The 11,578-nt window shown below is 55.5% G+C and overlaps 3 protein-coding genes across 3 annotated transcripts; 2 read left to right on the top strand and 1 right to left on the bottom strand.

Moving 5' to 3' along the window:
* Window positions 1-168: 168 nt before the first annotated feature.
* On the top strand, window positions 169-2,818 carry CABS01_15826 (uncharacterized protein; the record flags this gene model as incomplete). The annotated part of the gene is made up of 2 exons (XM_060549160.1): window positions 169-471; window positions 560-2,818. Coding segments are annotated over 2 exons (2,562 nt in total), but the record flags the coding sequence as incomplete, so codon positions are not given.
* A 3,108-nt stretch (window positions 2,819-5,926) lies between these two features.
* CABS01_15825 (S-formylglutathione hydrolase) lies at window positions 5,927-6,931 on the top strand (the record flags this gene model as incomplete). The annotated part of the gene is made up of 3 exons (XM_060549159.1): window positions 5,927-6,607; window positions 6,677-6,781; window positions 6,842-6,931. The coding sequence occupies 3 exons, from the start codon at window positions 5,927-5,929 to the stop codon at window positions 6,929-6,931; spliced, it is 876 nt and encodes a 291-aa protein (XP_060390933.1).
* Window positions 6,932-7,381: 450 nt separating this feature from the next.
* CABS01_15824 (spindle pole body interacting protein) lies at window positions 7,382-10,009 on the bottom strand (the record flags this gene model as incomplete). Its single annotated transcript, XM_060549158.1, has 3 exons — window positions 7,382-7,801; window positions 7,858-9,102; window positions 9,161-10,009. The coding sequence occupies 3 exons, from the start codon at window positions 10,007-10,009 to the stop codon at window positions 7,382-7,384; spliced, it is 2,514 nt and encodes an 837-aa protein (XP_060390932.1).
* Window positions 10,010-11,578: the final 1,569 nt, after the last annotated feature.

The following is an 11,578-nucleotide window of genomic DNA, read 5'->3' as shown; positions in this document are numbered from 1 at the left end:
AGCACCACGAAATTTCCACTGTGAATTCGCAGCCAAAAAAGCGTAGAAACCCATGGCTTCTCTGAACTTTCACTGTGCCCCCCCCCCCCCCACTTTCATCCCGCCAAAGATCACAGAGCCAAGGGGTCCAGAGCTTGGGCCGTCCCTCAACTGCCATCCAATCACAGCTCAGATCACAGCGCGCAATGTAAACAAACGAAGCGGCCCCTCTCCAAAATATCCCCGTCGCGCTCTACGTACCGCAACCGCAGCCCGGAACCCCCATCCACTCCTCTCTCGCCTGACATCATCAACCCTTCCTCTTCCAAACCAGGGACTCGCTGGCTCGACTTCTTCCGTCTCTTTGCTCTCCTCTCGATCGTCACCGACATTCACGCATACGAGCTTGACAATTCTCACTCGCAAACAGTCAACATGTCGTCGCCGCCTCGCCGTCGTTCGGCCCGGTTGGCCAGCACCAACACGCCCAAGGTAAGCAAACAGGCTACGCTCTTTGACCGCTTCTGTAAACAAACGGCGCGGCGCCTAACTCACACAATTTTTTTTTCTTTATCTATAGCCGAAGGCCAAATCCACTCTGGCCTCTGTTGCCGAACGCGATGATACTCCTCCTGCTCAAGAGGTCGCTGAGAGTCTGAATGCGCTCGCCGTCCCGAACCACGACCCCGCGACGCCCTCTTCCCACTCAAACATTAAGGCCCCGTTGTCGGAAATGCACCCGAGCAAGGTTCACCCCACCGCAGCACCTCCCTCCGCCACCTGGCTCGGCTTCAGAGATATGGACCCCTCAGACAAGAAGGCCGATCCTCAGGCGACGCCTTCCAAGACGCCATTCAAGGCCACGGGCGTCCCCGAGTCGCCCTTCACCTTCCGCGTCGCCCAGCCTACCGGCGATAATGGCTTGAGCAGCGATGCCCAGCAGATGATGAACGAGCTGCGCGAGGAGGCAGCCAGAATCAAGGCCGAACTGCTGGCCAAGCGCGAGCTGGAGAGAGAGGACGAAGAGATCAACGGCCGCAGGATTGCCAAGGCCAGGGGCAAGTCTGGCCGCTTCAGCGCTGTCCACATGGCTGAGTTCAAGAAGATGGACTCTATCGAAGGTCATCCTTCAGCCTTCCGAGCCCAGCCTGGCCGGGTCACTCCTCTCAAGAGCCTGAAGCGGACTCAGTCCAAGGCGAACCTGGACGATACGCCTACGCAACCCAAGTCTAGTTTGAAGCGATCGCCCTCCAAGGCTAACCTGGATGACACGCCGACGCAGCCCAAATCTGTTCTGAAGCGATCTCAATCCAAGCCGAACGTCGACGATACGCCCACTCACCCGAAGTCGATCTTGAAGAAACCGTCCAAGATCAACTTGGGCATCCCCGATACGCCCTCGCAGCAGAAGTCTAGCCTCAAGCGCTCTCCGTCCAAGGCCAACCTGGACGATGCGGACTCCAGCAGTTCCACAAAGTCGACTCTTGGACCTCGACCCAAGTCTCGTATCTTTGCCAACATTGAACCGCCCTCATCAGTCAAGCGTATGCGACAGCGTTTCGAGGACGATGCCACCACTGCCCGGCCAGTTTCTCGCGACGGCAGCTCTCTCCCGCGTCCTAAGTCTAGCGGAACAGATGCGCCTACTGGCCTTCGATCTCAGCCCAGTCTGGCCTCCCTCACGAGCCCCACTGCATCTTCCCTGGCTCGCGCTGCTGGTTCCAAGATGCCCTTACCTGGCACTCTCACCAAGTCAGCCAGCAAGCCTGACCTGGGATCGCTCGTCAAGTCACCGTCAAAACCCGAGCTTGGAATCCTCAGAAAATCGCCCTCGAAGCCTGATCTGGGTGGTCTCACAAAGTCTGCCACTACCAACAACCTTGGTGCGCTGGAGAAGACGGCCGAGCTGAAACGCCGAATTGTGAGCCCCGGTCGCTTCGAAAGAGTCAAGTCGATTCTTCGTGGCGGAAAGGGAGCCTTGAACCAGACGAAGAGTGCTCTTCCCAAGCCCGCTTCTAGCATCTCCCAGACTCCTGCACCGCAGGCTGCAGAGAAGACGGTTCCCGCCGTTCCGTTCACGACTCCGCGAAGAAAGTTGTTTAAGAGAGTCGACTTCACCCCGGACACTAACCGAGCCGCCGATGTTCCGAATACAGTTGCACACCGAGCCTTTGCGAGCATAAGCCCTATCCGTAAGAATGGAGAGGTTGAGTACCCCAGCCTCGACGCCATGCTCGGCAACGGCAATGTCACCCAGCGAAAGAAGGGCGAGAATCTCTATCCCGAACTGAATGTTGGAAGCCCGTCTGACAAGGCGACCGAGAACGCCAGTGAGAGCATCAAGCCTCTGCCTCCGACTGTACCTGGCACATTCACTTTCCGCAGCGACCACACCATCCGATTCGGTAGCGCCTCTCCGACTGGTTTCGGCTCGACTGCTGGACAGGCCAGTGTCCGTCATGTGCGGGCCTCGCTTGACATGCCGGGCAGCTTCCCCACTGGCCCCGAGTTCACCTCCAACAAGGAGAACAGGTCTCCCATGCAGTTCCTGGCCGGAAAGCCCCATGGAATGACCAACAAGAAGCGGGCTCGAGCTCGTGAAGAGGAAGGAGACCTTGAGGTGGATTCTGGTGACAGGGCCGGCAAGAGGCGCAAGGCCGAGCATGTGCCCGAGGGCGATGCTCTCCTGGCCCCCAGACTGATGGGTGCTACCCCGGGCACTATCGGCAAGAAGCTTCAGAGCCCTCGCGTTGCTCAGTCGCCGAGTCCCACGAAGAAGCGTGGCGGTATGAGTCTGAGTCGACTCAACATGCTGGCAAAGCCAAAGGCTCGCAACTAAGGGTACGAACAGGAAACGCCCGACAACTTGGTTGATCAAAAGGCACACTGCCACTTACACCAGTCTTGTTGGATTTGTATAATATGACGAAGAATGCGGATGTTTGGCGAACTGGACACGTTGCTGTCGATCGCATTGCATCTTCAGTAGTGCTGGCCCAGAGGAGAGAATTACGACTGGCGTAAACAAGGATGGCTTACGGAATGGAATAGGCTGGACCAATGGCGGTTGCATGGAGGGGGGGCATATGGACTGGTCTTGGCGTTTGTGTTTTGCTTTATTTTTGTACAATACCTACCGGGCGTTGGGATGAGATTGTCTTTTTTTTTTTTACTTTAGTTCTTGGCCGGAGGTTCTTTACCTTGGCCGAGCTTCAGGTCTATGAAAAGTTGCACATCCATTACGTACAGAAGCATGATTCCAGTCGTCTGCTCATAGGGAACCCAGCTTCGTTCTGACATGGTGAGAAGGTCGATGAGCCGACGACATTTCCCTCAGCGTATCTACCTAGCATGGCTCCGTCGCGAACCTGTGTGAGAAATATGGGATGAGCAGGTGGCTTGTAAACTGAATCTGAACTCGAGCAAGAGATGGGAAACGAGTCAAACATGCATTTCTTCGATCGTCAAGAATATCGACAACAAGGCCAACGAACGAGCAATACCACGAGTCCGGAGAACTACTCCGGGCTCGAGTACAGGTGTATTCTAGTCGCCCAAGCGTACGAGCGATCCCGTTCGCCGTCGTTGCGGGTGTAGCCTTCTCAACTCCCACCCAGGGGATAACCTGGTTCTCCTAACTGCCCGGGCAAGCCGGCCCGTCCAGAGGTTTTGCATGACGTTCGTGCCATCATGGACCCAAACACACGGAGGTGCCACCTTGCGGCCCGTCACCCGAGCGATCTCTTCCGGTTCGTCCGCCTTGGAGGGGGCGATCGCGACGAACCACGGACCAGATGCGGACGTGTCGGGTGCAGGAGTGGAGTCAGTCTCCTGAGGGCGGCTTCATGCTTCATGCTTCTATGCTCCCTCGAGCTCGAGTCTTTCGCAGCCTTTTGGCGGCGGTCAGGTATGGCAGACCCGAAGTCTGCACCCGTCTCTATGCCGGACCAAATCATACGCAGGCGAGTTGGCTAATTCGTTCAGTTGGGCAGTCCGTTGCGCGAGTTAGCATGTTGTGTCATGATCCATAGAGCTGTTGGCGTGAATGCTGGGACTGCCTTTTAAAGCTCAACCAGGCGCCAAATTATGATCCATATTCGCGATTAGCGGGTGCAAAACCGAGTGGACCAGCGCATACTCAGAACCGTCTTGGCATCTTGTTCCCCAAGAGCCCGCAATCCAGAGAAAACCTCGAGGCTCTCGTCTCTTGTCGCCTTGCTGACGATGGCGCGGCTCGATCTTCAAACCCTCAAGCCTCCAATATAGTCATCCGAACCCGAAACCACAAAACGGTATGAATCATGGACTGGTCTTTTGAGTCCTTGTGTGGCGGGTGCCTTCCTCGCTTTCCCTTGCGTGGCGTCGTTCGAGAAAGCGTGGAACAGACTCTCAATCGGCTCTCGGGCCCTCTGCGAGTCCATCCCAACTGTCGTCCCTGTGACAGGACAGCATGAACCTCTCGCATGCAGGTTTGCGCTCGGTGGCAGCGAATCTGGCATATGCTTGTGGTAGCTTCTCGCTCCCAATGGCTGAAGAAGTAGAGTCCAACTTTTGGTATGCAAGCAAATTGACCGCATGCTTCTAGCGAGTCGTCCGGGGGTTAGATTTGCTGACAGCTGGGGAAGATGAAGAAGAACAATTGCGATTGGCCGTCCACAAGCTTTGGTCAGTAGTCGTGTATTTCTCGCCAGCTGTAGAGCGAAGAGCACCCGGTAGGGAGCAAGCTCGCCGTCCATCAAAGCCTGCTGCTCATGTAGTAAACTTTGGTGTGTGCCGCCAACCCGCCGTGTCCGACTGAAGCCTTCTCAGCAAGGACCAGCCGATCCTTCGAAATCGAGTTCACATCGAGTTCGCATGTTGACCAATGCTGGGGAACCGGGCATGCTCGTTGGTCCCAAAGAGGATATACGGTCAATATACACCAAACCACGATGGAAAAGTTTCAATGCCTTGAGTCGGGACTTTGACTTTCCGCGCACTGAGCGTTCCCTGAAGAAATACATACTGTAGAACAGCAGAGACAAGAGCGAGAGAGATTACTGTGACGGAGCAGGATGAGGCTGTTGTATTCTTGGAATAGCATGGCATGATACGAGGGAAAGCGTCTTGGTAGTCGGAATCTGGTAGTTGATGTGAGAAGAATTAAAATAATATGCCGAGAACTCTGAAGGGAGCTGTCATTCTGGGGGACCACTCAGCTTTCGGGACAGCTACCGAACATTGGTACCGAATTATAAGCAACAGCGGGTACCTTCCCGGGAAAGTGTCTCCTGGGCTTGCCCCTCCAATGCGGGGTTCGTCGCAGCTGAGAGCATGAAGTGAAAAGACCTCGCACCCACACAATGCATTACAAACGCAAACTGGATCGCCGGGCGATAGATAGCTTAGGTATTCGTACGGAGTAGCTGTAGCTATACCTAGCCGTACGTAAGTATTTTCCTCTGCCGGGTAGCTTTACCACCTTTGGTATGTTATACGCCTAGCAGCACTTGTACACGGCACACCTTGCTAGGTGAGACCTTGGAGGGGTTCGCTCCTGCATCCCTGCTGGGCGTTCGGCGGTCCATGGTGGGGTACAATTGGCATCATGATGAAGGAGGGACAAACGGTCAATGGCAGGACGAGACGGAGGGGGGTAGAGATGAATCCAAGCCAAGCCAAGCTCTCTCTCTGTGCTCCTCCTCCTCCACTTCTCCGATCTGAACTCGAGTGGACTTAACTCGGTGTTTTTATTTATTAGACCTCCTCAGATGCCGCCCTCCCTCTTGATACCCCCCAGGCCCTCTCTTTTTTCCTTTCTTCCAGGCGTAGAATAATTTCAAGCTCTTCTTCTTCCCCCACTCCCTTCAACATCTCTTGTCTTGCTTGATAACGAACAGCATTATATACCCCCCTTTCAACACCCAATTGACACATAGTTGATACCCAAAACAGCAAAATAGCAACAATGGCCACCGCAACCTTCCAAACCAAGGCGACCATCACCTCCTTTGGGGGCCAGCTCCTCAAGCTCTCCCACAAGTCAAACTCCACCGGCACCGACATGGCCGTGAACCTCTACCTGCCCCCGCAGGCAACCACCCGCGCCGTCCCCGTCCTCTTCTATCTCTCGGGCCTGACCTGCACCCCGGACAACTGCACCGAAAAGGGCTTCTTCCAATCCCAGGCCTCCGCCCGCGGCCTCGCCGTCGTCTACCCAGACACCTCCCCGCGCGGCCTCGACCTCGCCGGCGAGCGCGATTCCTGGGACTTTGGCGAGGCGGCCTCCTTCTACGTCGACGCCACCCGCGAGCCCTTCCGCCAAAACTACAAAATGGAGACCTACATCACAAAGGAGCTCCCCGAGCTGCTCTTCCGCGAGTTCGCAGGCAAGCTCGACCGCTCCCGCATCTCCATCACGGGCCACTCCATGGGCGGCCACGGCGCGCTGTCGCTCTACCTCCGCCACCCGGGCATGTACCGCTCCGTCAGCGCCTTCGCCCCCATCGCCAACCCGTCAAAGTGCCCCTGGGGCGAGAAGGCCTTCACGGGATACCTCGGCGACGACCGCGCCGAGTGGGCCAAGCACGACTCCACCGAGCTCGTCAAGAACTGGAGCTACGGTCCCCTGAACGCCCTCATTGATGTCGTAAGTTTCTTGAGCTCATATGATCACAATGACGCATATGGGAGCTGGCACTAATACAAGAGACACCAGGGCCTCGGTGACAACTTCTACATCCAGAAGCAACTGCTGCCCGAGAACTTTGAAAAGGTCGTCAAGGAGAAGAACCTCCAGGGTCTGAGCCTGAGATACCACTACGTAAGTTGAGCCCAATTCATCGTCATATTCAAACTTTTAGACGCTGACCAGAGTGTGTAGGGATACGACCACTCCTACTTCTTCATGGCCTCCTTCGCCAAGGACCACGTAGACCACGCTGCCAAGCACCTGGGTCTCGGCTCCGCGTGACTCGAAGGTCGGACAAGACTGTAAACAAAGTAAACGATAACGTTGACGTCAATGATCAGGCAGCACGCAGTGAGGGAGGGAAAGGAACCAAAGGTCAAGCCGGGTCGGAATACCAAAGATGTCGAGAGGACAAAGAGACGTTGCGTGCGCGCAGTCGACATGTAGTTCTTCTTTTTTAAGTAGGGTAGTAGTAGGTTGCTGCTGAGATTCTTGAAATTTGAGAATAATAATCGACGTTTCATCCACCCCGTTCCAATCATGACCTTCGTGAAGAGAAAAAAACAAAACCCCCCCAAAAGCACCTATTCTCCTGCCGCATGGAGTATTTTGCGCATGACATGAGCGTGATATAGCAGAAACGCCGGTGCCGGGTAATATGAGAGAGAGAGAGCGCCGGCCGTGATGGGAGTATATCTAGTTAGATGCAACCGAAGAAGTCAGGAAAAGCGCCTAGCTGACCCGTTTCTCCACCTCGGGACTCAAGCCCTCCTTTTCGAGCTTCGCCCGCATCTCGGCGTCCATCTCCTTGCGAATGCGGTTGTAGGCCAGTTTCTCGAACCGGCTGAGAGCCTTCCACCAGTGCTGCCCCGCCTCGTGCTCGCCAATGCGTTCCAGCAGGTCGGCCGTCTTGAGGCGCACTTCGCGGTCCTTGTGGAAGAGGCCAAGTGCGACGTAGAACAGGCCAGCATGCGACTCTGGCGCAACGCTCAACAGCAAACAGATCTCGTCGTAAGAGTGGACATACTTGTGAAACGCTGCGTAGATTTCCTTGCTTTGCATCGGGTTGAGCCGTTGTGTCCGTAGTCGGTCGTGCATGTGGTGTAAGTCGAGGCCCTTCAACGGCCTCACTGTGTAAAGCAGTGCGAGATCCTACGACGATTAGTTTAAATCCTTGGGAACAATGACAGATTCCGTGGCTCCCTTACCTGGATGAAGCTGTAGTAGCTCCTTGTGTTCCTCCACCCTTCGATCCTCGTCACATTACCCGCAAGCTCCTTGTGTTTCGATTGTTCATCAGGCCACACGTAGCCGTGCCCGTTCACGCCCACCGGACCCATCTCTAGTTCGTCGCCGCCAATGTAAAGAGCACTTGCGCCGTACACACTTTCCTCAAACGCAGCTGCGATTCGCGTGAATTTGATAACCCAGTCTCGCCATTTGGCGCGTATTACTCTCTCACCGTGCCTTGCCGCGATACTTCGTAGGATATCTTGCATGAAAGCCGCGTCGCCTGTCAAATCACTTTCGGCCGCGACCTTGGAGGTGCCTCCGACAAGCCCAGCGTATGACGGGTTTTGCTGTTGAAAGTAGACCATCCCCTCCGTTACTGGAGCCGAATCGATCTTGCTACTGATCTTGACTCGGCCTGTAGGCAAGTCGCACAATACATCCCACCACTCGGGGTGCAGTTCGAATGTCGGATTGGTGACTCCAGCAATGAAGCCGGGAACATTGAGGAGATCATCAATCTTGGTCAAGTCGGTATAAGGAAACGCGTGACGCGTGAAGCCCCTGAGCGTACCGCCGGATGCCAAGGCGCAGGCCGCCAAGACTGCCTCCGCAACCTCGCCTGATGGCATATTGTGCCCCAGGAAGATCACCCGCTTTTGCGTCAACAACGCATTGACCAATACAATGATGGGGTGCGTATGCGGGCCGTTTGTCGTCAATTGAGGATGCAGGGGGAACGGTTGTGGCGCCTTGCCTTGTGGCTCCGAAAACTTCTGGATCAGTTTGATCAAAGAAAAGTCGCCCACCGTTTCCGGCATGACAGCGACGGGAACTTTGATGGGAATTGGTATGCCCTTGTACATGACTCTGCTTTCAAACTCGTGTGTGTCCCTTGGAACCGAATACTGCGAAGCACCTTCGACGTGCGCTTTTGTTCCTGCTCTAGAAACACCCGGCAGTTTTGGAGGGTCTCGACTTGCATCGAAAGGCTGATCTGAGAGGTGTTCGCCGCGGTCCTCGGCTATCCGCATTTGAATCATTTGCTCAAACTTTTCCACGAACAGATCTTTGTTGTCACTAGCCAAAAGCAGGTGCCTCTCAAGTAGGCTAAGCTTCGGCATGAGAGACAGGTCCATTGCGTTGACGGCATCGTAGAGCATCGCCAGCGTCTCGGGAACGGGCGCCTTAAAGTACTCGTCCAAGGCAAGCAACAAAAGGGGCTGATAAAAGTAAGCCGGCTGATCAAGCGAGGGGAGCAGAAGGCTAGCAAGTTCTCACCTTGTATATATGCAGGAAGGGATGCCTCGTGCAGATTGCCATCGCCTTGACAACAGCACCTCTCTTGACCGTTTTGTCCTGCTTTGTGTTGACCAGGTTCAGAACATAGATCAACGGCGGGCCTTCTCCGCCTTCGGGTTCGCCGTCGTCGGAATCCTCGTCGTCGTATTCGTCCAAGTCATCAAGGTCCCCCTCATCTTCGTCCAAGTCCGCGCCGTCATCTTCCTCGTCGACGATGCCAGCAGCGCGATTGCGCAAACGCCTTCTTCTCCTCTTCCTGGCCTCTTTCGCCTTACGTTCCTCGTCCTCTTCCTCTTGGCTTGTGTCCTTGTGTAAGAAGAAAATAGTCCAGTCCTGATTCCGAACATGGGCCTGATCGGGCAACATGAGTTCTGCGAGCATATGCTCGTCGCCGGTAATGGAAACAGGGTATTGGTGCTCCATGACCGGGCCCCGATCTATATCGAACGAGGCCACCAAGATGTACTCGACATGGTTCTCGGTGGAACCTCGCGGGTATTGCGAGCGCAACTTGCGGGGAGGATGCGCATCCGGATTGTATCGCCTCGGGGCAGACAGCGACGAGTGTTGTGACGAGACACCAGTGGACGGTGTCTTTGACTTTGAGCTCGGGTTCGAGGAGCGGTCCGTCTCGGCAATGGGAGGCGGCTGGGGAGATCGCGACGGGCGAGATGTGTTGGACATTGACGAAGGCGATCGCGAAGCTGGGAAACTGGAGAGTGAAGTGCGACGACTAGGCCAAGGGCCGTTGGGCGGTGGAGGGTACTGGGTCTGCGTGTTTGAATAGTTGCGCGTGAGGAACGGCAGCGCAGCTTGGGTCGAAGCCATGCTTGTGAAAGCAATGTTAAATTGCGGAGTTGTTCAACAAGTCGGTAGCTGGGGGGTTCAAGGTGTTGCGCAGGCTGCCGGTAGCCACAGCCATCCAAATGCAGTCGAGAGGTCCGTTCGTGGAGGTGCAGCAAAAGTAGGTTTGTCTCCGATCGAGAAATGCGACGATGGTGGGAGCCCTTTGCTGACAATTTCCCAGAAAGATTAACGGCTCGCAGCCAACGACATTCGACGGTGATGCTGCGACATTAACAAGGGCAATCAAGTGATTATTTGCCAGGTCGTTGTCGCTGAAATCGTACAATAGGTGATTGGAGGTCGGGCGTCCTTGAAGCCGAGTGCGAGTCGATGGGCCAGGATGCAAGATGCGAGATGGAGGGGGGGGAAGGGCGGCGACGGAAGGGTAGATGGGTACGAAGCACGGAGTACGAGGGAACGGGAGGACGGAGTTGGCGAGGCGGTATAGTACGTAGTTGTATCCTTAGGTGCAAGGTAGTCCAGGAGCGGTATTGGTAAGGTGGTGTAGGTATGCGCGGTAGGTAACCGTATTCAAGTCCAGGGTAGCGCGTGGAGGCGTTCTCAGACGATAGCCGAATGCGCTCTTCGAAACGTCAGATGCAGGCGAGTGACTGACATTTACCAGTCTTTGCCAACCAGCGGAAACAGGATGGCCCCTCCGGCACACGAGGGGGAGAGAGAGCAGGTATATCCTGTCGGGGGACCGATGCAGAAAGCGTCAATGCGTGGAAGAGAAAATCACCGAGACATGATCTGCTTCGACGTTTGGTCTGGTCTTCTGGTCTCGTCGGTTCTTATTGGGTTGCCCGCAGGCGTTCTTGGTATCATTGACTTCTTAAAGGCAGGTTTCCGTACGGAGTAGTGCGTACAGAAAGGTTTCTAGGAGTCCCAAACCAGGCAGGACTCCTGACAGGGGATAGTTGATAGTGCGGTGCTTCTTTTTCCTCTTTTTTAAAATTGTGCAATCCAATTCGATCCCCCACCGGCTCGAATAATGCTCAGCTAAGGCGCGCCGAAGCAAGGTACGCACCTCTTGGTGCGAACCAAACAGGGCGTCGGATTGAGATGGAGGGGGGAGGTCTTGCAGTGTGCCCCTGGATGGATTGCCGCGACAAGGACCTCTGGTTGGTGGTCGCCGGACACTGGCGGCCCTCCGCGTGTCGCTCGGGGCTAGTCAAAGGTGACGAGTAGAGCAGGTCGTGGTTACGGATAGATTCAGATTCAGAACTCTTCAGCGCGCGTACCTCGGAGGAGCCAGACAAGCCAGTGCCAGCTGGTGGGCAATCGACCGACACACAGACGGGCAATCTGTCAGTCAAGTCAGACACTCAGCCCGGGGACAGACAAAGAGGGAAGAACAGACACGAGGCGGCCCTACGTTGCTGTTAGTGTGTCGTAGGCAGGCAGGTAGTTGACAGCGAGTGTGGGCTCAAGCTGGGATCCGTATCCGTGAGCCAACTGGGCAGTGTCTGCGAGAGAAAGCGAGAAAGCCTTGGACGAATGCGTCGGGAACAATGCTGATCACGGATTCTCAGTGTCCTCTTTTCCCTC

This window comes from Colletotrichum abscissum (genome assembly GCF_030869225.1).
Source record: "Colletotrichum abscissum strain IMI 504890 chromosome Unknown Scaffold_74.1, whole genome shotgun sequence".
NCBI classification, from domain to species: domain Eukaryota; kingdom Fungi; phylum Ascomycota; class Sordariomycetes; order Glomerellales; family Glomerellaceae; genus Colletotrichum; species Colletotrichum abscissum.
This window is presented reverse-complemented; position numbering and strand designations above follow the sequence as displayed.